A 24,206-nucleotide genomic window follows, 5' to 3' on the forward strand; every position below is an offset into this window, starting at 1 on the left:
GCGATATGCGGTTATCAATCTACATTTCTGAATGGAATTCATCCATGTATCAAAATGTTCATCTCGATGATCTCAAGGTCAAGTTTGATTCTGGGTTATATGCGGTCATAAACTAGGTCACAAAGTCAAATGATAGAAAAGTCTTGTAAACACTCACATTTCAATGCCAAAACACTCATTGCTGTGACTTTGCATTTTACAATAGCAGTCTTGTTGAATAAAGCACCCAGTCATTACATTTTCGGTTTAATATTGTCTGAAAAACATTAAATTTGACGAACAGACCATGACCAATGTTATTTTGTAACTAGTTTAGTAGTTGCATGTACATATGATAACTCAGTTTTCTAGCAGTAAGTTTTTTTCAGTCTGTGGATCAATAGCTTTCAAGCAATACATAACCTTTTTAATTACAGGATACGATAAATTGATCGAAAAGAGGTGCCTTGAAATGCTTGCTGTGTCACCAACAGAACAAATGGATTACCATTACAGTTTGACAATTTTATTATAGGGTAAGTGTGATGGTGTTAGTTAGCTCTTTATAAATGCTGCTGGCAAGCTGAAATCATTTGCATACTTAAGGCCTCATCAAAGTTTCAGCATAGTAACATAATTTTTGTTTTATTAAATCATCTTAGTTAGTCTGGGCAAATTTGCTAAACCTAACTTTTATTGCTATGATAATTGTTGGTCGCTGGAATGCAGCCTGACAGCATCGGGTCCTGCTGTTGATTACCTAGTCGGTTCCTTCATGTCAGCAATTGGTGGATTTAAGACCAAAAGAGACTGTGAAAATTAGTGTTACTTTCGCTGATAAAATGTGGGCAAGGTTGTTCCCTGATCATCATGAAAATTTGTCAGAATGTTTATCTCATGAAATGTTCAGAGGACAGTCTACATTTGACACATTGATGATCATGTCTTCTCGGAGAGCTACCTCGACCTCATCGTCAATGCCATATTCGTCATGGTCTTGGATGGCCTCCTCCGGAGCACGGAACACCATGACGTCGATACCCTATGACCCTGTCCAGCGTGGCGCATCATGCCATCAATGTAGAGCTGTGTGGGGGTTCTACCTCTATCACCACTCAACCTGTGCAAGTTCCAGCCCTCACAAAATATGTCTAACGCTCGCTGGACACGAGGCACAAGCACGTGATGAAGGCACCACATGTGCACTGGATTTGCCAAATCCAACTGTCCAGACTCCTCAAGATACGTAAGCAAGCTGTGAAACACGCATGTTGCACTGGCAAACAGGTCACGCCACATGCGTTCAATCCGCTGATTGTGAACGCTCCTTCCCGTGATGAAAGAAACCCGACGAGGTCCACGATGCGCTATCATAAACGCCCCAACCCCGGTATTCTCCAGTCCATGATCGCTCCGGACTCTTGATGGGACACCATAGCGCTAGGTGCCTGTCATGAAGGCTTTTTTCATCGTGGTAGCCATGTTGTTGGTCGCAGCTTGGAGGAAAACACACATCCGCGAGAAGCCATCGAAGCCTCCGTGTATGACAAAACCCCATCTGAAAAAAGGTATAAAAATTGTACATACTTGTATAGATATTACAATGCACATGTACTAAAACAGCAAAGTATTTTGTTTCATTTGGTGTGAGTATAAATGGCCTCAAGTGGAGGGGGGTAACCAGTATAAAAAAATTATTTGGGCCCAAATTAATCACAAAATACAAATCTGCCCAATTAATCTTCTTATCTTACCGTCACCTCAAATTAAATTTTTAATCTTATAAAATTTTGGGCAAAAATTTCAGAAAACTGATACACAGTTTCCATAAAATTCTAAAAATAGCTGAAAGTAGATTTTTTACGCAATGTCATGCATATTATGGGCAAATAAAGCAATATTTAAATCCCCGCCCCCTAAATCTGCAAACAACACCAAAATTGCACAAAATATGTTTTAGATAACATTTAAAATGCACTCTCGTATAATGTACAAAGTTAACTACTGCAGTACAAAATAGAAAAGCTTAAACAAGACTGTATTTGTAAAATGCTATGCCATAGGAATGAGTGTTTTGGCATAGAATTGTAGTTTACAAGCTTTTCAATCCTTGGACCTAGTGAACTAGTGTTTGGTCCAACATGACCCAAATTCAAAATTGTAACAACCAATTGTGATGAAGATTGATGCAAAATTGTGGCCTCTTGAGTGTTTAAAATGTTTTTTTCCATTATTTGACCAACTGACATAGTTATTGACCCCACATGACTCAGATTTGAACTTGACAATATCATTAAGATAAATATTTTGACAAAAGATAATGAAGATTAAAGCAAAAAAGCGGCAACAGTCATCTTTACAATGTTTTTCTATCATTTGACCTAGCAGACTAAGTAATTTTGTACCTTATCAATGTGTGGTTTCCATCTATGTGCCACAATGAGATTGGACCAGCAACATTGTACACCCTTCGTCGAATCGAGTGACACCATCGCATGGCTACGGCTGCTTCGTCGACCCGGATCAGACTGTAAGCAACACGTTGTCTTTGAACCCGATGTCCTAGACTCTGAAGTTGTCCCTGAACCATTCGTTGCCCAAGTGTCTGATTGCCATTTGTTATCTCTCAAACCAGATTGTCAAGTTCCTCGTTGGAGATGCTCGAGTACCTTCCCCTGATGCTTATACCATATGTCCTGAAAATATATAATAGAGAATATTTGTTTATTTTGAGGGGATATGAAAAATATATATCTCACTGAGAAAGGAGAAAATATGTTTTTTCAGGTATGTTTGTGCCTTTGCAGCAATCAAGATGTGGTGTGGCTCCCATTGCAGTGCAATCTGACTGTAGTACTCGATCTTCCCTTCGTCCAGATCTGGAGTTGTTTCTATTTTGAACAATCAGATTTACCGAATCGATATAATCATTTAAATACATGTAACATGTTTCTTATTCACTTCGGTTAGTTAAGCACAAAAATAAAAGTTTTTTTCCACGTTAAAAAATACTGGTAGATTCAAATCATTTACACAGGATTCATTAACAAAGGCACTGATTGGCAGAGATGGACTAGTTCAGCGCGTCATCGGATCCTCACAGCGTAGAGGTTTTGAGGATATGATTTTAATCACATTGACTGCCAGGGCTCTCTCTTGCCGCCAGAGGAAGCCACCCATATCCCTCATGAGGGGGGATTTTGCATCGTTTTGGGCGAAAAGGGGAATTTTAGAAGATCTTTTCACCAACCATTCAACACTAAAATTGCTTTATTATAATGTGATTTACATAAATATACATTTAAACAAAGGTTAGCAGCATGATACCAGCTGGCAACATAGATATAAAAGTAAAAAAGTAAAAATAAAAATTTTTAGCTGAAAAAGTATGTTTTTCGTGGGGGAAGCCGCCGATATTCGGTTGTAAAAAGTGCAAAACGAGGGCCCTGACAACATGGTCGCCTATGTCATTCAAACTGTCAAGGATAGGCCCGAAACGTTAACCAGACATAGAAATGTATTGTGGATTAAAAGCACTTTTGGGAATGTCTGTTGTTCAATATGAATTTAAGGTTGATTTTGTTTGGAAAAGAAGTACTAAATGACTCATTTTACAAAAAATGAAATCATTATCTACAAATTGCCACTTAAGGTAACAAACCAATACCTATTTGAATTTCAATAATAATGTGTTAAAAGGGAATACCTGTGCCTATTTTAGTTAAGAAAAAATAAACATTTTACAGTGGCTTTGTTTTTTGGGACACCCTGTATACACACTGTTATTCAATTGACTGGATAACATACCTGAGGAGGCGCTTAATAACCATATCTGACACATGAAGCAGACTAGCAATAGCTCGTCGTTTGAAGCCCGCTTCAACTAGATACTCCAGCTGCTCTCGACTCATGGCGTAAAGTGGTCTGCCTCGGGTTGTAGTCTGTTTTGCGGTGAAGAAACCAACGAGAGGCTGCAGCGTTCTGAAAAGATTAAATCAACAAAAGTTATAACACAAATTAATTTATAGTAATATCAAGAGCACCACCTCCGAAAATTTCAATACGTTTCTCATTAATGTCCAGAGGTGGGTAATCATTATTGGCTTATCAAGTCTGGACAAGTGTTTTATAGGCAATATCACCTGTAAATTATACCCGAAAGGGGAGTTAGAAAGTATGTGTAGATAGATAAGCTTTTTATAGGTATATAGCAGTGTGCCTGTCCTGTGTTCCGTCAATGGCCTTGAATGTGCCTCATTGTTATTTGCCAGTGCCAGTGGGTCACCAGGTAAGGGCGGGGACATGAAATTTATAAACTGAACAGTTTATACTCTAAGTCGGCCAATATAAACAAATGCTCCGCAAGTAATGGGATCGAAAATTACTTAAATGGTCAGGGAAAATACTTACCTCTTTCGATCTTCAATTGTTGACATCAACGAGTCGAGAATCTCACACAACCGTTCAAAAATGGGAAAACGGGTACACATACGTTGTGCATTCCGGCTTAACGCTGTCAATGTGTTAAGACAAGCTTCACATAAATTTGCATCTGTATCTTGCGTCATTAAAATTCTACATAAAGAGTGAACAATGCAAGTTGCTTCTTCTCGAAAACCTTCGACGTCCACTATAATTTTTAGAAACCGGAAATGGACTAGACCGGTCTCAGCAGTTACTAGATAATATTCATTACATAAAACGATTTTAGAATAAATACCGTCAAGTAGATACTCTTTTCTGTTTAAAATTTAATGTAATTTTTTTGCTCAATTTAAAAAGAGATTTTGAACATTTATTATGAATAAATCTGAAGGAAAAGCGGTTCAAGAGACGAGTATTTTGATCGGCTGCTCAGAAAAATTGTACGTCGACGTACAAAATTGTACATCGACGTACAAAATTGTACATCGACGTACAAATATATACGTCGAAGTGTATTTATCTTTGTACGTCGACGTACAATTTGTGTACGTCGACGTACATATTGTACGTCGACGTACATTTCTCTTTTCACCTAGTAGGTCTTGTTGACTTTCGACCCAAATCTTACGCCATAGTTCACACCCGATATCTATGAATAGCGCAACCAAAAGCTATGACATGCGCACGCGATAACTTTGACGTTCGCACGTCATAACTATGATGTTCAAATCAGTATAACCATTGGAAAATAAAACTAAATGACTACGACTGATTATACTAAAAATCTCAGTGCAGGCGCGTTTAAGGTTGACGGCCCGACTTTAAACGATCATTTCCTTGTCATTACGAAAGTTTTATTTAAAGAATCACATCTGAAGAATGGTTTAGATTTGCAATGCATTCTTCACTTTCGTGAAAAGCTACAGTTATATTAAAAACTTAAGTTGATGATGATGTTCTTTTTCTTGTAGAAGCTTGGTCGTATATGTGTTATCCGGATCTAGAATATTGAAGAAACCCCGCTCAAATTAGAAGTTACAAAAGCTTCCTCAAATTGTTCATAAATAATAACTTCAGTCTAGTAATAAGGATTGATAGTTGTGTGATTTTCAAAGGATTTTAATTGTTCTGTCTAACTGTACCATCATTGTGTTATATTACATAATCTTGCCAATTCCGGAGCAAATATATTGAGCAAAATTCACAAAGTATTTTGTTTCCAGTTAATATTTTCATTTTTAATGAGGTACAAAAACATCAAAATGCAAACATGTTTTAACAAGATACGTACTACTAGTATGCTCAATACAATTAACAATATAACGTTGTAAGAAGTCATACACTTCAATTCATTGTTTTAAAAATGTATAATGTACATTATGCCCTATGATATATCGCGTATAGCTTCTAATATATGTTAATTTAACTTATGTATACCGTCTTTGTTTTTTTTTATAATGGAAAACATAAGACTATTAATAAAATCATACTTAAACTTTACGAATTGAGGTATTGCATAGTTGTATTACCTGTCAGAGGTCATCACAAACAAAACCATCATTATCTTTGTTAATGCAGACACGTTAAAAGACTGTGTGAGTGCGGTCCCAGGATCTGCCGATAAATTAAAAGGAAAGGTACTTAAGCTACGTTGATGGAACTCGGACTGTGTTGACGCCCTGTATTCAGTAAATAATTATACTGTTATGAGTGAAGTGAAACTTACAAATATACTTGTTTGCCAATATACATGTGTATCGAGGTATTTTGAAAAAAAAACTAACTGGTGTAAGATAACTTTGGTTTCGGTAGAAAGGCACTGAAACAATATCGCTAGATATAAAAGCATTTTTACACAAAAGCACTCCTCTCAATGGAATTTTTATTCATATTTTCACATTTATACTAAGTGAGTTTTCATACAAAACTGACTGCCTTGCAGATACTGATCTATCAAATATATAAGTGCCTTTGTATTACAATAACAATTAATAAGTTTATTAACTACTTACTGCGCTACTGTGATTAATTTTAAGTTTAAATAAAGGACCAATTAAATTATCATTTTTAATGTCCCATTAAAAAACGAAATAGATTACTGAAATAAATTCGTTAAACAAGTACAGATAGTCCATTCATCTCATCTATAATGAATGAGTTATCACAGTGCGTCCTGGTGAATATAAAAGTGATACAGAATATAGAATAGGTGTGTAAGAAAATCATCAATTAGTTGTATGAAAGTACAAGCGAATTGATTATAAATTGTAGCATGGTGATGAAGGTTGCAGCAGTGATGGTGGTAGTTGCAGCGGCTGCGGTGGCTGTCGTGGCGGTACAAATAGTGAGGGATATTATGGTAGTGGTAGAGGTAGTGGTATAGGTGGGGTTGTTGCGATTGTGATAGAAGCAGCGGCGGTAGCGATGATTCTAGTAAGGCGGCGTCAGCTGTGGAAGCGGCGGCAGTGGTCGTATTTGAGGATTTATATGATGGCTGCCGATGTTTCTGATGACGATAGTGATGATTTGAGGTATGAGTTTGATGAATGGAAGATGACGGACAAAAAAATGTATGGGTGTGGTTTAAGTGGACGAGGTGATGGTGATAACAATACTTATGATAATTGTGATGCTTATCATGATAATAACAATGACTTTTGGGAAGTTACATAAAATCAATAACAGATATCTACAAATGTGTCCATAAACGGCACAATTATGGGTTTGCCGTTTTAAAAACCAATTACAATTTTAAGAAAGCAGTTATGTAATTTATCATTTGTTTAAGGCGTTTACTCCTCGTATTGCTTATTTAAATAGAACAATAGGTTCAATGGTAGAATCAAATACGTGTAGTTGTGCCTTAATGCCCGTGTATTCATCATTAAATAAGTGACGTAGACTATCATATCCTTTAAGGGTTTGTTCAGGCATAGCTTTTTCCGGCATATGACATAGCTGCAGTGTATTAAAATTTGATTAGCAAACGCTGTCAACAACTAAAATGTATTTGCAATGATAATAATGTAATGATACGAATAATTGATTCATATTTCGACTTGACGTTTTTCAAATCTACTAATCTTAGTTTTGCCAATATTAGTTTTTAACCGCACGCTGTCGAATATAGCGATATGCATTTAAGTTGTGTCTGAAGAATTACTGGATTTGTGGTGATATGAGTCATTAGTAAATCAAAGAAGATAAAGAGAACAGTTTTCTTTATACGTCGTCGTCATCATCATCATCATCATCAGCAGCAGCAGCAGCAGCAGCAGCATCAGCAGCATCATCATCAGCATCATCATCAGCATCATCATCATCAGCAGCAGCAGCAGCAGCAGCAGCAGTAGCCGCAGCAGCAGCAGCATCCTCATCACCCTTATAATCCTCATCGTCATCATCATCATCATATTTATCATCATTACCAAAACCATCATCATCATATTATCATCATCATCATGATCATCATCCGGATGACACAGTCTCATGAAGGCCTTGATGTGTGCCAACCAATAATTTATGATCCTTCAAAAAGAATAATTTTACCAACCTTTTACCTCAAAATATATCCTTATCTTTAAGTTAGACATATAATAATATGCAAAATGTCCCTATACATTTATTGTATACTTCTTATATCAAGTTAGATCTATATAGATGCAATATCAAATACGAATAGTTTACAAAATGCCCATTGATAATTACACTACGTATCGTATATATAGTAAGATTTGTTAATTATTATTATATGTAACGTATTTTTCTCTAATTTTACCCTTAAAATTCAGCCATGCATAACGCATATGGACATCATAAACAATCTCCACGCAGAGTTGTCGTTCCTTGCTCTCACATACAACTCTGCATAAGGCTCAGCACGCCATTTTGTCTACCAAATAGCTAGAACCGAACAAACGCATACAATGTATATTTGAGTGGATGTTTAAGATCGCATGCATTTAATTAAGAAATATGACTTTTAAATGTACGATAAATCGTGCAAAAACTTGTGAGTTTTAATGATGCAACTCTTTGGAACTATTTTATTGCCCATTTACACAGATGTAATCATTCCACGCACTTCACAAATGTAAACAATTGTACATATTTTTTTATTGAGTGACGTTAGGCATTCCTTCGACTTATTTATGTATGTCGGTTTCTTAACATAAAAAAAACATATCAATTTTATAATAATTAATTAAGACTGATATAAGATATCATGGTATGAGATGGTTTTCTTTAATGCAGTTAATGCAATGTAACCGTCGTGAAAGAGATTGTTTAGTATACTGTAACCTCACTGATGAACGCTTGGAATGATCATGACATGAATGAGACGCTTTCATAACAATAGTCCGTTCTGAGCCCAACACAGAGGTGAATGTAATGTGACCGCCGTGCAAGAGATTGCATCATCAAATGAGTTGCTTGCAATCGTGTTACATCGGCTATCTCCGCAATCCTCCGTAAGCTAGAAAAACTAAATCGTCTGCTGATGCAGAGTAAATCGATGTGTACGCAAATGGAAGTTTGTATATTCGGAGAGAAATCTTAACAGTGTGGAAAAACACATGAGATATAAATGGCATGGGTGTTGTATTTTTACATATAAAATGAATGAAAGAAAACAATGAAACGAAATAAAAAACAACAACATTTGGTAAATAACCACCTACACCACAGAAAGCCAATAGCTATAATATTAATGCTGACTGAAAATTGTAATAAAAGACGTGTTGCATGCAGTTAAATACAGGTAAAAAAAGAACATTGTACTTAATCTGATGAGCATTGTTGATACTTTCAAGAAATTACTAGCGGACAGTTTAGGATCGCGCGAATTATATGTATGTCTGGTGGCAGAAAGCTAAAGTCTGTACCACGCTCTGTGAAAATATGGCTTAATACAAATGCGTAAAGTGTCGTCACGGATTAACCTGTGCAGTCCGCACGGCTAATAAGGGAAGACACTTTCCACGTTATATGGTAGTAGCGGGTCCGTGGTCTAGTGGTAACACACTGGCTTCACAATCCAGAGATCGCTGGTTCGATCCCCCGCTGCACTTTACCTACTAACTCGTCTTTCGCATGAAACGTTAAACCGAGGTGCAGTGTACTAGGTGCTATACACATGGCACTAAAAGACCCAGGGTCACCTCTGGAACGGGGTGTCTCATGTATCTTGCACCGTAACCAACGAACACGTCTTTCTGGGGGCGATGGCCATATGGGAGACAATCCCGGTGCACTCGTTAAAAAATAATGAAGAAGAAGAAGAAGCGTTATATAGATTTTTGCTAAAAAGAGACTATCTCTAAACGAAAACTACGATACAAATGGAAAGTGTCGTCCCTGATATGCCTGTGCGGACTGCACATGATAATCTGGAGCGACACGTTACGCATTTATATGCATTAAGTCCCGTTTTCCAATAGCGTCCAAGTGTCTTTATTAGGAACGTGAACGTGTGAAGCATGTGAAAGTATTATTATTACTGAATGTAGAACGGTTAACGTGATGAAATTAAAAAAAATAAGTAAGAACAATGTATAATGACAATAAAGCTATAATATGTATATTTATTAAGACCATGCTTTTTATGCTTACACGAATTTATATAATTTGAAGTTCAGTATGTTTGTCAGTGTTAAGTTATATACGTATATTCAATGTGTTGATTTTTCTCAATTTTGTACCTTGTTTCCTGATAAGTAGTCAGTGTAGAATATTGCAAATATCGACTGCAAATAAACAATTAAAGTTGCAAAATACAGAGAATTCGCAGTATGATGATAATTGTGCTCATACCAAAACAAAGCAAATTTCAGTACATTCTAATATCATTTTATCTTTGACGTGGCAAATGATGCTAAGTCAGACACGATACTTAATCATACAAATGTGTTGTTTTTTATAAATATCATAAACCGGAGTTTTTTTATTTCCATTTGTTTATAAGGACACAATCAAAGTAAAGCAAAATAGTTTTCTTTGTTTTAGCTTATTTAAACACTTTATGCTTCGATTGTTTTTTGCATTTCAACAGAAATGCATGACATACACATTTTCACGTGATAATAAGACATTTTAAAAACCACAACTCGTGCTTATTACTGGTTTCATCATACCGGATTGAGTATTGGCATGTGGGATGATATTTCAAGTTCAAAACAATTGATAAAATTTCGTAGGTATAAATGGGAATATTAAACGAACAATTAGCGCATTCTTTGTGTTCTTAGCTTCATGATTTTATTGTTAACCATCATTGTGGTAAAATAACCTTAGTTGTACAATAACACCCTTATGTTCCTGCTTTGTCTTACGAAAACAGAGAAAGACACAGTCGTGATAAAATGAGAAGTCATAGCCAATTAATAATACATGTTGGTCAATCTAAACTACCATTTGTTGTTTATAGTTATCATTCAATAAAACAAAGTATCATCACAGGACTCGAACGAACGATATATGTTAGAAATCTACTAATGGGCACATAATATCTGGTGTTATTGATCAGACTCTTATAGAGCCACGCTATAGGAAAACCTGGCTTAATGCATGCGCGTAAATTGTCGTTCCATGTTAGCCTTGCAGTCTGAACAGGGTTATCAGGGACGACACTTTCCGCTTTTATGGTATTTTGCGTTTAAAATAAAGTCTCTTCTGAACGAAAATCAAGTATATATGCGCAAAGTGACGTCCCTGATTAGCCTGTGCGGACGAGACTTTACGGTTTTCACAGAGCGAGGCGAAATTATTGATATACGGGTATACAGGATCAAGATTGCATTACGCGCATGCATTAGCGGCCCTTCAATGACCGTGTGAGGCCACCCGATTATTTACTAGTCATCTTACATAAGCGGCTTGAATTATTTCATATTGTTCATCGTTTCAACTCATCGGACTCATTAAGGTTTACTTTCATTGTTATATTTTTGTGAGAGTAAATGTCTGTTTCGCCGATCTTATCAATGTCAACATGCAACATGGGTTTGTCGTGTTAGAGGTGCAGTTCAGTGTAGTGCCGGCATTATTATTTATTGTCTATGACGACTGTTGATGGTTTAATTCTAAACAAGAGAAGTCGCACATGAATTCTTAAGACCCTTGATAAATTCGAAATAACGCACTCAACGTGGAAATCTTAAGGGTCCTTCAATGAAAATTTCGAATCGGCAAAACGGTGTGACCAAATATATATATATACAACAAATAGTATATAAACTAAAAGATTTCACATAACTGGCAAGATAAATTCATTTCGACTCATATTTCCTATGTTATTCCAAATTAACAAATGTGCACACATCCGTGAGAAAAAAATCAAAATAGTTAAAACAAACATTATCTGCAATTATTTAAATATATATGTTTTATACTACAAACCATTTGTTATGTTTCTAGTGTGAACGACAGTATTGTGGGGAATTTATTACTTTAAGAAATTGCATTATGATTTATCAATAGGTCTCTCTCAACTCGCATCAGGCAGATCACTTTACATCGATAAATCTCTCTTGGAAGCGGTGGCGCTAAAGTGTTAATTTCATAGTAAACTTGCTTTTATGCTATTATAAAGGTTATTTGAGTCAATAAAACAAATACCATTATCAATATTTCATTGAAACTCAATTGCTTTCTGATTTGAGAAACAGTGCGATTTCCATTAAATAACTTTTCAGTACGACCATGGGAAATAAATACAACGCAAATGTTGTATCACGAAAAGTCAATTCTCATAATGAAACTAAATGTTTTCAATTACTCGATTAGTAAACAAGAGCGCGCGGGTTGCTGTTTTCTGTTGAAGTTTGAATGGTTCTGATATGTGAAAATGTTTCTTTTTAAACAGAATGGTCTGTGAGTATTAACGCATATCCGCCACTCAGTTACGCACGTACTTTGTGTCGCCGTGCAATGCCGGAAGTGGTTCAGGAAACCGGAAATGGTCTTATACTTTTCCGAGGTTAATCAGTGTCAATCACATTGTATGAGCCTTCTTCTTGAATGCGTCACACATTAAAATAAATTAACGATTTTAGTAAAATAGAGTGCTTAAAATATCACTTTGTTTGTGTACATAAATTCAAGTGTGATCTATTTTTCTTCTGTCACGACAATATGATAAATCATGTATTCAACTCAAATCTCTGCGAGCCGGACTTTTGGAAAGTAAATCTATATACCGGTATGCGTATACTAGTCTAGTCAACAGCAATATCCTCAAAACGTTAAAACCAGAAACTTAACCTAAAAACATAAAAAGGTATTAAAAAAATCTATAAATCATAATTTGCCTGCAGTGCTAAGTTCTTTAATTTATTCAACATTGTATAGGCCAGTGTATGTTGCTAATTCATAGATGATATATCTTCATGTAAACATATAACACAGACGGACTGGAACAACACTTTACACGCCTTAAGCCCCATTTTCCCAGAATTAGGCTTAAAAACTCAGATAAACATCACGCAATACAAAAGATCCAAACGAGGTTGTACTTGCGACTCGCTAAATGTTCAAAAAATGATTTTTCATTTTTTTATTATCGATTATTTTTTGTTATCTTATGTATATATACTGTTTATTAAATCTACGGTATTGTGTTATGTTTTTGTGAAACAATGACAATACCAGATTAAGATCGTATATAGAACTTTGAGTTAAATGTTACAACGATAGAAGCAAAGAAACGTGCACCTGTATTATGAAGTACTTCCATTCAAGTATAATCAGTTATTCTAAATATCATTGATTGTTCGTTCTGATGTTCTTATTTTCCTGCGTTCTGTGAAAACTGGGCTTAATGCATCTGCGTAAAATGTGGCCCCAAATAAGCCGGTAGAGTCCGCATAGGCTAATTAGGGACAATGCTCTCCGCCTTTAATGAATTTGTGTATACAAAATGCATCATTTTAACGAAGGAGTCCATAAATGTTGAAAGTGTCGTCCATTATTAGCTTGTGCGGACTGCACAGGCAAATCTGTGACAAACTTTACGCACATGCATCAATCCAGCTTTACCAGAACGAGTTTCTTATTTGTAACATGAATTCTAAAGATTCTTCGCTGTTTGATTTGGAATAGGAGTCAAATGCATTATCGGTTTTATTGCATATTGTATTGTTTAGTGGCTTCGCTCCAGATGACAAATCAGTGGATCGAATTTAATATAAAAGATAAATGTATTAAACAATTCTTTAATTGTTACGCGTGGGTTTTTTTTCTCAATAAAATTAAGCAAATTCTTAACTGAATTTTCCGTAACAGAAATCCATGGTATGTAACAGTGCTTTCAATTTTAGAGAATTGACTTATGTTTTAGACGAAACTAAACATTTTATTATACAATGAACACCCATGTCCAATAAATGCCGGTAACATAACCACTTTACTTAACATATTGGAATAAAACTTAATATTAATTTAAGGAAGTCAGCAAATGTTGTCTGTAAGTATTGTAAAAGAAATGGAATTATATTAGCAAAATTGCCACTAGATACATCAATACGCACCAGCCAGTCAGCGTTTAGCTCTGCAGACGTCTGCTGTACAGTTCAGCCGATACTGCGATTCCTCAGTTTTAATTGGCTGTAATAAAGTCGCGCGCAGGCTTCGAGCGCATGTCAGAAACGATTCCTTGAAATTAGTTTCTAATCAGCGTCAATAGACTCAAATTGGGCGATCAGCCATTAAATAATTCAGTTTGCAGATGGAAATGTAATATCGCCAACGATATATTTATAAGTAATGCTAAGTACTAGAAATGAAGTGTATTTAACAATTAATATCATAATTTTCCGAAAAGGGACTTTAAATAAAATATATAAATAATCGAATACGAATAATTAATACTGATGTCTGCTATATTTTATTTGTATTCAAACTATATTTGATGTGGCAAGACCTACGTCGGCATTGACGAATTTCAATCAAGCGTTCCGTGATGTCGTCTGCACGACGCGGTGGATACGATATCGAGACGCTTATCGGCATCAGAGAAGACGGTATGTTTCTTTGCTACAGTATTTCGCGAGCTTTGTATATATATATATATATATATATATATATATATATATATATATATATATATATAAGCATCGATAGTGATATATAAGATTCATGTTTATGAAGATCTTATTCTAAAACAAGTTTCAAAGTCTATCTATCCATAAAACGCATTTTGTTGTCGATTTATATGTTGTAAATATTTAATTAAAAAAAATTGTTCGGTTTATGCACGCGCCACGCTATCTTAGTTCGTGTTTCAACGTTCATGTTGTTTACAACGAACGGCAAAATATTATATCTTTGTGCGTAATTAGCAAAGGCCTCTAAAATTGTTTTGTTATATTAATTTATATTGTTTATATTTGTCAACATCTTGGTTTAAAACTACCTTATGTAAACTAATTGTAAGTGAAGTGAAAGACTCAGGGTTTTGAATGGGACGTTACTTGCCAAGATTCTTGGTCACAATTCACAAAGACCCGCAGTAAAATCATATCTCTCTGAACTCGCTACACTCTGAACTCGCTACACTCTGAACTCGCTACACTCCGAACTTGCTACACTCTAAACTCGCTACACTCGGAACACGCTACAATCGGCACTCGCGACACTCGGAAGTCGTTACACTCGGAACTCGCTACACTCGGAAGTCGCTACATTCGGAGCTCGCTAAACTCGGAGCTCGCCACACAGGTAACTCTCTGCACTCGGAAGTCGTTACACTTGGAACTCGCTACAATGGGAACTCGCAACACTCGGAACTCGCTACACTCGGAACATGCCACACACGGAATAAACTACACTCGAAACAACCTACACTTGAAAATATGATTGTTACTCTTGAAACACGCTACACACAAAACAAGCTACACTTGAACCACGTTGCTCTCGAAACACGCTACACTCAAAACACGTTACGGTTTATTAGATAATTAAAGTAAATATCAAATTTAGAGGAATGCCCTTTGTCCTTCCTTCACTTTACGGCCGGTTCATATTTCCTTTTGAAGGACTTTGTGAAACGTTGCTCGATTGTTTAGGTCCTTAACAAGCTGTAGAGAAAGCATAAGTAATTCACGCCGGTTGAAGATCTAGCTCTCACTTGATTGGTACATGTTTGAGCTCCCATCTTCGTGTCCGCTTCATGTCTACTGTTCCTTTTGGAATGATTTTCATTAAACATTATTGCAAGGTTTGCCTCATTGAGACCATACGAACCTCGTTCTGGGAAAAGGGGGCTTAACGCCTGTGCGTAAATTGTCTTACCAAAGTGTCAGTCCGCACGGGCTTATCTGAGACGACACATCACGCACGTGCATTAAGCCTTTATTAGAGCGCGGCTCATTAGATGAAAGCAGCACGCGGTTTGGTTTGATTTAAAAGCTTATTCTTAGGATCCATTTTTGTGTCCGTGTTTCATTCCGCTCGCTATGCAATATATCCTTTAGAAGAATTTTCTAAGAAACTTGCCTTATATGTTTGCAAATTGAGATCATAGGCAGGACGCCATAAGCCAGGCATTAAAACTGATTGTCAAAGTCACCCTTGAAGGGCAAATGTTTGAGCCTGTAATTGCATTCCCGATGCATAATTTTTATAAACCGTGCTTTTTAAAGGATTCGTATTAAACGTGTCTTAAATATGTATCACTTTGATACAATGAGCAGAATGCAAGAAGCAGTCAGCCATCTCAATGTGTAATATTATAATTATTACTATTTTCAGTATTAATATTAATATCATTAGTAGTAGTAGTAGTAGTAGTAGAAGTAGTAGAAATAGTAGTAGTAGTAGTAGTAGTAGCAGTAGTAGTAGTAGTAGTAGTAGTAGTAGTAGTAGTAGAAGTAGTAGTAGTAGTAGTAGTAGTAGTAGGTAGTAGTAGTAGTAGTAGTAGTAGTAGTAGTAGTAGTAGTAGTAGTAGTAGTAGTAGTAGTAGTAGTAGTAGTAGCAGTAGCATCAGCAGCATCAGCAGCAGCAGCAGTAGTAGTAGTAGTAGTAGTAGAAGTAGTAGTAGTAGTGGTAGTAGTAGTAGTAGTAGCAGTAGTAGTAGTAGTAGTAGTAGTAGTAGTAGTAGTAGTAGTAGTAGTAGTAGTAGTAGTAGTAGTAGTAGTAGTAGTAGTAGTAATAATAGTAGTAATAGTAGTAGTAGTATGTTTTTGTTTATTTTTCATTTATTATTATTATTATTATTATTATCATTATTATTTGTATTATTATTATTATTATTATTATTATTATTATTATTATTATTATTATTATTATTATTATAATAAAAATGTCAACATAAATGACATTCAGTTATGTTGAATTGTCACAAATTAGAGCGGACAGTTGTTCAGCGCGTTAAAATATCATGCACACGCGACTTTCGTCACGTTACAGTGTTGTTCCTCAGATGACATTGCACTAAACATTGTATTGCGTAGTTTTTTTTTTATTTTGTAAATAATGCTGCTTTCAAAAAAGTCGGACAAAATATGTCTGTAAGTGCGTAGAATAACTTAAAAATAGCCACCATATTTACTCGAGCATTAACGTCATATCGATGATAATTGCTTCTCAAAGCGGAAACTTTTAAAATATTTCCTGACAGCGCGCTTGAGTTACAATATACCGCAGACATGTGGAAAAGCTTCTATTTGTGAATTCAATTTAATCATTTCCGTTTTGCAAATTGGGTTTAATTCGCGTCCGTCGAAATAGTAATGGGTCTGTAAACGATCAATACGAACAACAAATAATTGTTTGCCAACTTTAGATTGCTTCTTTATATGTTTTGTTTTGAATAACGTACTTGGAAAAATGTTATTTACCCTTGAAATAATCAACCAAAACATGGACGGTTAACGTCATATTTAACCGTGAATCAAACCGATTTTGTTCCATTTGGAGTACCAGTTTTGTTTTAAAATAATGACATGAGTGTTTTAATGTTTCACCTATGTTTTCATACTCGACTGTATATTCATAATTTGTATAATTATAAAATTATAAATAATTATTATTGTTTCCATACATAATTTCTTATTTCAAACAACTTTTTGGTTGGTAAACTGGGTTATTCCCACGTGCATTAAAAAATTCGTTATTTTTTTGTTTGATCTACTCACAATACTCTTGAAATGACTGTCAACAAATGATACAAAAGCACAAACAACACTGTTCAGAAACAACAACATTTGCGTCACCTCTGCCACCGCACGGCAAATAAAATAATTCTTCCACAAACTAAGTAGAAAATCGGAGATCACTTGCAGCTAATTCAATTAGCAATTTCGTTAATAATTCATGCTTCAGTTTAGTTTGCAAAACACGGGACGTGTTCTTTTCGGAATAAATCAAGCGCGCGCGCGGCCCGAGGGTCAGTCGTGCGTCTTATCTCCCTCTTTGGGAATGTTTATGACCAATAAAACTAGTACCAGGCCTGTCTTCAAACTTTGAATTGCTATTAAATGACAATGCCTTTGGAGGTATATTGGGAATATTGCATTTAATTGTTAATGTTTGGTTCGTTCACACTAATTACTGTGTTTGGATTGTTGTATTTTTAGGTCTTAAAAATCAACGAGAAATTAAGTAGCTACTCAAATGTAATGTGCTCTCCAGTTTCAGAAGTACAATTTTGTAAGGACGTTTTGTTGAGCATTCTGTTTTTAAACAAATCATATTTTGAAATGGCATGATGTTAAACCCCCTTTACTACTCAAAATCAACGAAAAGTTCGTACAATATTTCGTAAAATAAAGTTAAACAATTAAAAATCAGTGTTCCTTATTGCAATTGCCGAAATTTCAACGCCAGGTGAAGTCTGGTAAAATAGATGTTTGTAGATACAAAATGCTCGTTTTTATTATTGTTTTGCCCATTTAATTCCATTTTAATTTCCCGCAACGATATCTATTCATACGACACATGAACACTAACATGGTACTATTTTAGCGTTCGTGTGTCGTATGAATAGATATATTCGCGGGAAATTAAAATGGAATTGTGTCACAAATAAATATAAACGCGCATTTTGTATTTACAAAAATCTATGTAATCATACCACATCTAGCGTTGAAAGTGTGGCTATTGCTATAAGGAACTCTGAATGTTTATGTGTAAACTTTATATTTCGAAATACTCTACGAAAGTTGCGTTGATTGCAGAGTTATTGAGACTTTAAGCATGATAGCACATACACACTTCCTTTTCACAAGGTCAAGTTTTCGCAAATGTGTGAATCTTGAACTGAGACGAGCGCTTTAGGACCACCAATTAATGCCCTCGAGTTTCTTTTACCTTTGCGCACTCGAAATATTTACACTTGGTGTTTAGTAATCTTTGTAAAATATTCCGTATTTACACTTCAGCAATAAGGACAGTATAGATGTGTATGCTATGGGCAAATATAAATTTTTACCATAAAAATATTTGACCTGTAAAGCACAAGTTATTAAAACCACAATTTAATACATGTAAATGAATTTCAAATGGAACATATAATATGAAATTATATCAAAGCTACACTCTTTAACATTTCAGTCTTATTTAAACGACCGTTAAGTTAAAGTTCTAACATGTTAAAGAAATCACTTATTTCGTAATGTGACAAGTGGAGTTCCTGTAGATCTACTCAGTAAACGTTTTCGATCCATTATATACATGTATACTTTCTACTCTTTAGACCAGATGTATCCAGGTTATTCCAACAACCAGTGCGTCTCTGAGCTAAAGATCCCGACATTTCTTAGTGGACAGCGGTCAGCAGACGACCTAGGTGAAACAAGAACGAATTATGTGTACGCGGAGACCAGTGACGTCAGCAAGGATTGTGATGCGCGTGATACACGTCACATGAAGACGGAAACGATGGCTGATTCTGTCGGTATTGAAGAAAACAGGTACAGTACACTAAAGCACTCAATACAGTCTTGAAAAGAATGTATCGACATTTGTGACTGAATCCACTATTTTAAGTTGACCATCTAATACGCAAAATTTAAAATAAACGAGAATTCATTCTCTGCTTTTTTTACTTTAGCTAAATTCATGAAATGGTATATATGCAGAATACAGGCACATGTTCAAAATACCCTCAGTTAAACTTGGATTATCAATTATAAATATTCATGACATTAAACCATAGAATATATTTTATATATATATATATATATATATATATATATATATATATATATATATATATATATATATATATATATATATATATATATATAATGTTGTCCAACTGCTAAACCACGCGTCGCTTTCTGTGAAACGTTTTACTCACATGTGGCGGTGAATTTTTAAATAATATCGACATGTCCGGTAACATTGATTGACTATTTATTATGTGTCCGAAAACATACCAGCTAGCACGGAAGCATAGTAATATAAATATTATCCGAAAATTTCACAGTGCGGAAGTTGAGTCCGATGAGCTGGTCGACTACGACGCGGAAAACTACGGGAAGCGGAAGCAGCGGCGCTACCGGACCACCTTCACTAGCCGCCAACTGGATGAGCTCGAGAGGGCCTTCCGGAAGACGCACTACCCGGATGTGTTCACCAGGTGCGTCCGCTACGTGCGAAGCTCTCGACTCGAATACTTCAGTTAAGCTGTGCATCTCTTGTGCGGCTTATTGTATTTTTTTGTGCGTTTGGTAGACTCGAATTCTTGTTCTGAGAAAACTGGACTTAGTGCATGCGCGTTAAGTGTCGTCCCAGATTAGCCTGTGCAGTCCGCACAGGCTAATCTGGGACGACACCTACCGATTGTATGGTATTTTAAGTTTCAAGGAAGTCCCTCCTTACCGAAAATCAAGTGTAGGCGGAAAGTGTCGTCCCATATTAGCCATAGCCTGTGCGGACTGCACAGGCTAATCTGGGATGACACTTTACGCACATGCATTATGCCCAGTTTTCTCAGAACACGACTCATATGATCATGTTCTATTTAACATTGTGTATCATTCAATAAACAACAACATTTATCTTTCATGCGTTAGCGCTAGCTGATAAGATAAACTCAAATTCGAAATGATCAATTTAGATTATTTTAAAACCATTTATGCATAAAGGACTCTCCCATCCTTCTAAATTGGATCAACTTATTTCCAAAATCTGGAATAAATAAATGGGTTAATCTACAAAAAAAAAGAATACCGCGGACTGAACAACTGAGTAATGATGGAATCAAAGTGCTTGAATTATTGTTATTTATCGGTCAACGAACAACTCTGTACATTACAGGGAGGAGCTGGCACTACGTATAGACCTCACTGAGGCGAGAGTGCAGGTAAGAACAAGAGCTGTCTCCATAGGTTGAAATATACCCCCGAAAAACGCTTTGACAGAAGTTATGAGCATTTTTGAAACCTTAACGCAAATTTCGAACCTAAACGCGGACCATAAGTTCAAGGTCAAGGTCAAAGGGGTCAAAATTTGTGTGCGTATGGTTTGCCTTGTCCATATACACATGTGTATATGTGTACAAATATACATGTATGCATGTATGCATACCAAATATGAAGGTAACATCTGAAGCGACATAGAAGTTATGAGCATTTTTCAAAACCTAAACGCTAAGTGTGACGTACAGACAGACAGACATGACAGACAGACAGACGGACGGACGGACAAGCAAGGCTCATTCACTTACTGATCCAAAACAATAGTATCCTGAGTTCGTGTGTATTATTGAAACTTACTTTAAAGTGTTATTTGATTTGTTTTATTTTGTTTTATTTGCATTGTGTGTCTCTTTGGGTGGATAGACGATTGCGTGTCCCACCCTAACCCTGCAATAATCCCCCCGCCCCCCTAAGCATCAGTAAATTAACTACATGTATATGCAAATAAATCCAAATAATGCTTTATTGTAAGACTTTTCGCCGGTCATGATCTAGTACGTAAGTGCCCAAAGACCCTGTTTTAGAACTGGTTGTGAGCATGAGAACGTAAATCATCTGTAGAACTTGTAAAGATGAAACAACACTGTATGCTCTATTATTTTTATGCTCCCCAAACATTTATTTTGGGGGGAGCATATAGTCGCCGCTTCGTCTGTCCGTGTGTGTGTCTGTCTGTCCGTCCGTGCACAATTTTTGTCCGGGCTATTTCACGGCAACTAATGACCGGAATTCAATGAAACTTTATGGGAAGCTTTACTACCAAGAGGAGATGTGCATATTATCAGCGGGTTCTGGTCGGAAGATTTTTCACAGAGTTATGGCCCTTTGAAATTTTCTATAAAACAACTCTTGTCCCCCCAACTACTGTGCCCTCAAGTTTCCTTTTATCTGAATATATAGTGCAACATTGTGACAAAAAACCTTTGGGGAGCATCATCCGTCTCCGACGGTTTCTTGTTGAAACAAGTCAACGCCACATCCATGTGAGTATTCACTTGTTCCATATTCTATACCAGGTTTGGTTCCAAAACAGGCGAGCAAAATGGCGGAAGAAGGAGAAAGTCGGACCAACCAGTCACCCGTTTCTTCTCGGCAACTTCTCGGCGGATATGACGTCACCCAGCATTCTCGTCAACGATCCACTGGCGTTCTCTGACCTGTTTTTTAAGACGTGCGACCGCCAGCTTCTTCAGAAATATATTCTCCCTGGTTCGTGTCTGAGTGCGAGACTGTCACTCCTGGCTTCTCTGCCTCCCATTGTACGCAATAACCATATGCCGCTTTGTTACGGAAGTGACATAATACGTGGATCACAGCAGTTTTTCGAAATAGATTCTCTGCATCCCCAGTCAAGGAGACCAGATTTCCCGGATGGTGACAAGAGACTCGGAAGAGCGCGTGATCTCGTGCATTCTACACTGGATTAAAAAGACACTGTGTTTGATGTATGTTCCTATTTGTTTTTAAGTGATTGCTACCTTCGACTTTGGTTGACTGGTGTACGTGATGAGTGTCTCATGTCAATATGAATTTTTGCAGTTTTCAGCAAAATTGGACAACTATTCGTCCTGTTAGATGCAAAGAAATTAACAACTGTCTTTTAATATACATGTATATTTCACATTGTATATGCGTGAATATTAATGCGCGTTTATTCACTTAAAATATACAAAGCCGGCATAGAAGGTAAATTACTTAGAATAATAAAAAATATGTATGAAAATGTTAAGTCATTTGTTAAGCATTGTGCATCATACTCTGAATATTTTAACTATGCTGTAGGTTTACGGCAAGGTAAAGTTATGTCCCCTTTGTTGCTTTCTCTATTTGCAGAGGACTTAAAATTGTTTTTACATAATGACCTCTCTTCCGGTCTAAGTATTGATGACATTGTATTGTTATTGTTGCTTTTCGCAGATGATATGGCCATAATCGGTAAATCGCCCGCGGAAGTGCAGAAACACTTGGATCTTTTATCAAATTACTGTAAATGCTGGGAATTAAAGGTTAACACTGATAAAAACAAAAATAATGTTTTTTTTGCTTACGAGGAAATTTATTTCCATCTGAAACATGGACCTTTGAAGGTCGGAAACTAGAAGTAGTAAATGATTTAATTATTTGGGAACCGTTTTTAATTATACTGGAAATTTTCAGCTAAATCAAGCACATTTATGTGGAAAAATACTTAAAGCTATGAATATATTATTTAACAAATGTAAAGAGTTTTACTTAAAACCCAAAACACAGTGTCAGCTATTCGATGCTTTTGTCGGATCCATACTGAATTACGCTTGTGAGATATGAGGAAAAACAAAGTCAATTGAATTGGAAAGGGTACACTTAAAGTTCTGTGAACGATTGTTAAACGTTAAGCAAAATGTATGTAATGCTGTAGTGTATGGCGAGTTATGAAGATACCCGCTATTTATTCATAGATATGTTACGATGGTTAAATACTGGTTTAAACTTATTCAAACTGATAACATACATGTAATTTTAAAATCAATTTATATACAAGCTCTATATGATTGCCGAAATGTTAGACATCTACGGTTTGTCATACGTGTTTGATAATCCAAGCTCTGTCGATGTTAAGATATTTATACCACATTTAAAAAATGTGGTCGATACTTATAAACAAGATCGGTTTCGACCTGTTGAAAATAGCTCTATTTTAACTATGTACCGTGTGTTTAAGTCTATGTTTGTTTACGAAAATTATTTAGATTTATTACGTAAATCACTAAGACACTACGTCACAAAGCTTCGAACTTCGAGTCTGCCACTAAGAATTCAAACTGGAAGATATGCTGGTCAAAATATACCACGAAACGAACGTTATTGTCTTTGTTGTAACGAATTAGATGTCGAAGATGAGTTTCATTTTGTTTGTAAATGCTCTTTATACACTGATATTAGAAGAAATGTTATGTTAGGCCTTCTGTTTATAAATTCCACCAATTGTTCAATACAACGGATAAATTTGAACTTATTAAATTAGCAAAATATGTTAAAGATGCTCTGATTTTAAGAAATAATATTTCTCATGTTGTTACTTAACTTCAAACTTTATCCTCCATATTTAAAATAGTATTTCACCAAGTATTTTCTTAACCGTTTACGATGCTGCTTATGTTTATATTATTACTATGTTTATCTCTGTGACATATTTGATTGTGAAATATCTAGTGTTTAGACGATGTAAACTGTGCAAGTCTGAATAAATATGTCATGTGTATTGTCTCAAACTATATTTGTAGCAGCTATGTAAAATACAATAAAAGTGTTTAATCTTTAAGATATTGTTTATAGAATTAAACTGAGTTCTCGACGAGCGAATATTCGAATAATTGTACTTTAATGACCGAATATTCGAAT

At 35.7% G+C, this 24,206-nt stretch overlaps 1 protein-coding gene across 1 annotated transcript; it reads left to right on the forward strand.

The window, feature by feature from the left end:
* Positions 1 to 4,449: 4,449 nt before the first annotated feature.
* Positions 4,450 to 24,079, forward strand: LOC127834168 (uncharacterized). Its single transcript, XM_052359802.1, has 7 exons — positions 4,450 to 4,461; positions 6,676 to 6,974; positions 18,783 to 18,793; positions 19,097 to 19,313; positions 19,832 to 19,984; positions 20,665 to 20,710; positions 21,842 to 24,079. Exons 1-7 carry the CDS (start codon positions 4,450 to 4,452, stop codon positions 22,250 to 22,252), a joined length of 1,149 nt encoding a protein of 382 aa, XP_052215762.1. The 3' UTR covers positions 22,253 to 24,079.
* The last annotated feature ends 127 nt before the right edge of the window (positions 24,080 to 24,206 follow it).

This window comes from Dreissena polymorpha, chromosome 6 (assembly GCF_020536995.1).
Source record: "Dreissena polymorpha isolate Duluth1 chromosome 6, UMN_Dpol_1.0, whole genome shotgun sequence".
NCBI lineage: Eukaryota > Metazoa > Mollusca > Bivalvia > Myida > Dreissenidae > Dreissena > Dreissena polymorpha.

What these genes read in the sequence shown, in the direction of transcription:
- LOC127834168 (XM_052359802.1), top strand. An exon ending in GTCGGTATTGAAGAAAACAG is followed by an intron (nt 19,314 to 19,831) that starts GTACAGTACACT and finishes AAAATTTCACAG; the next exon opens with TGCGGAAGTTGAGTCCGATG. An exon ending in TCACTGAGGCGAGAGTGCAG is followed by an intron (nt 20,711 to 21,841) that starts GTAAGAACAAGA and finishes ATTCTATACCAG; the next exon opens with GTTTGGTTCCAAAACAGGCG.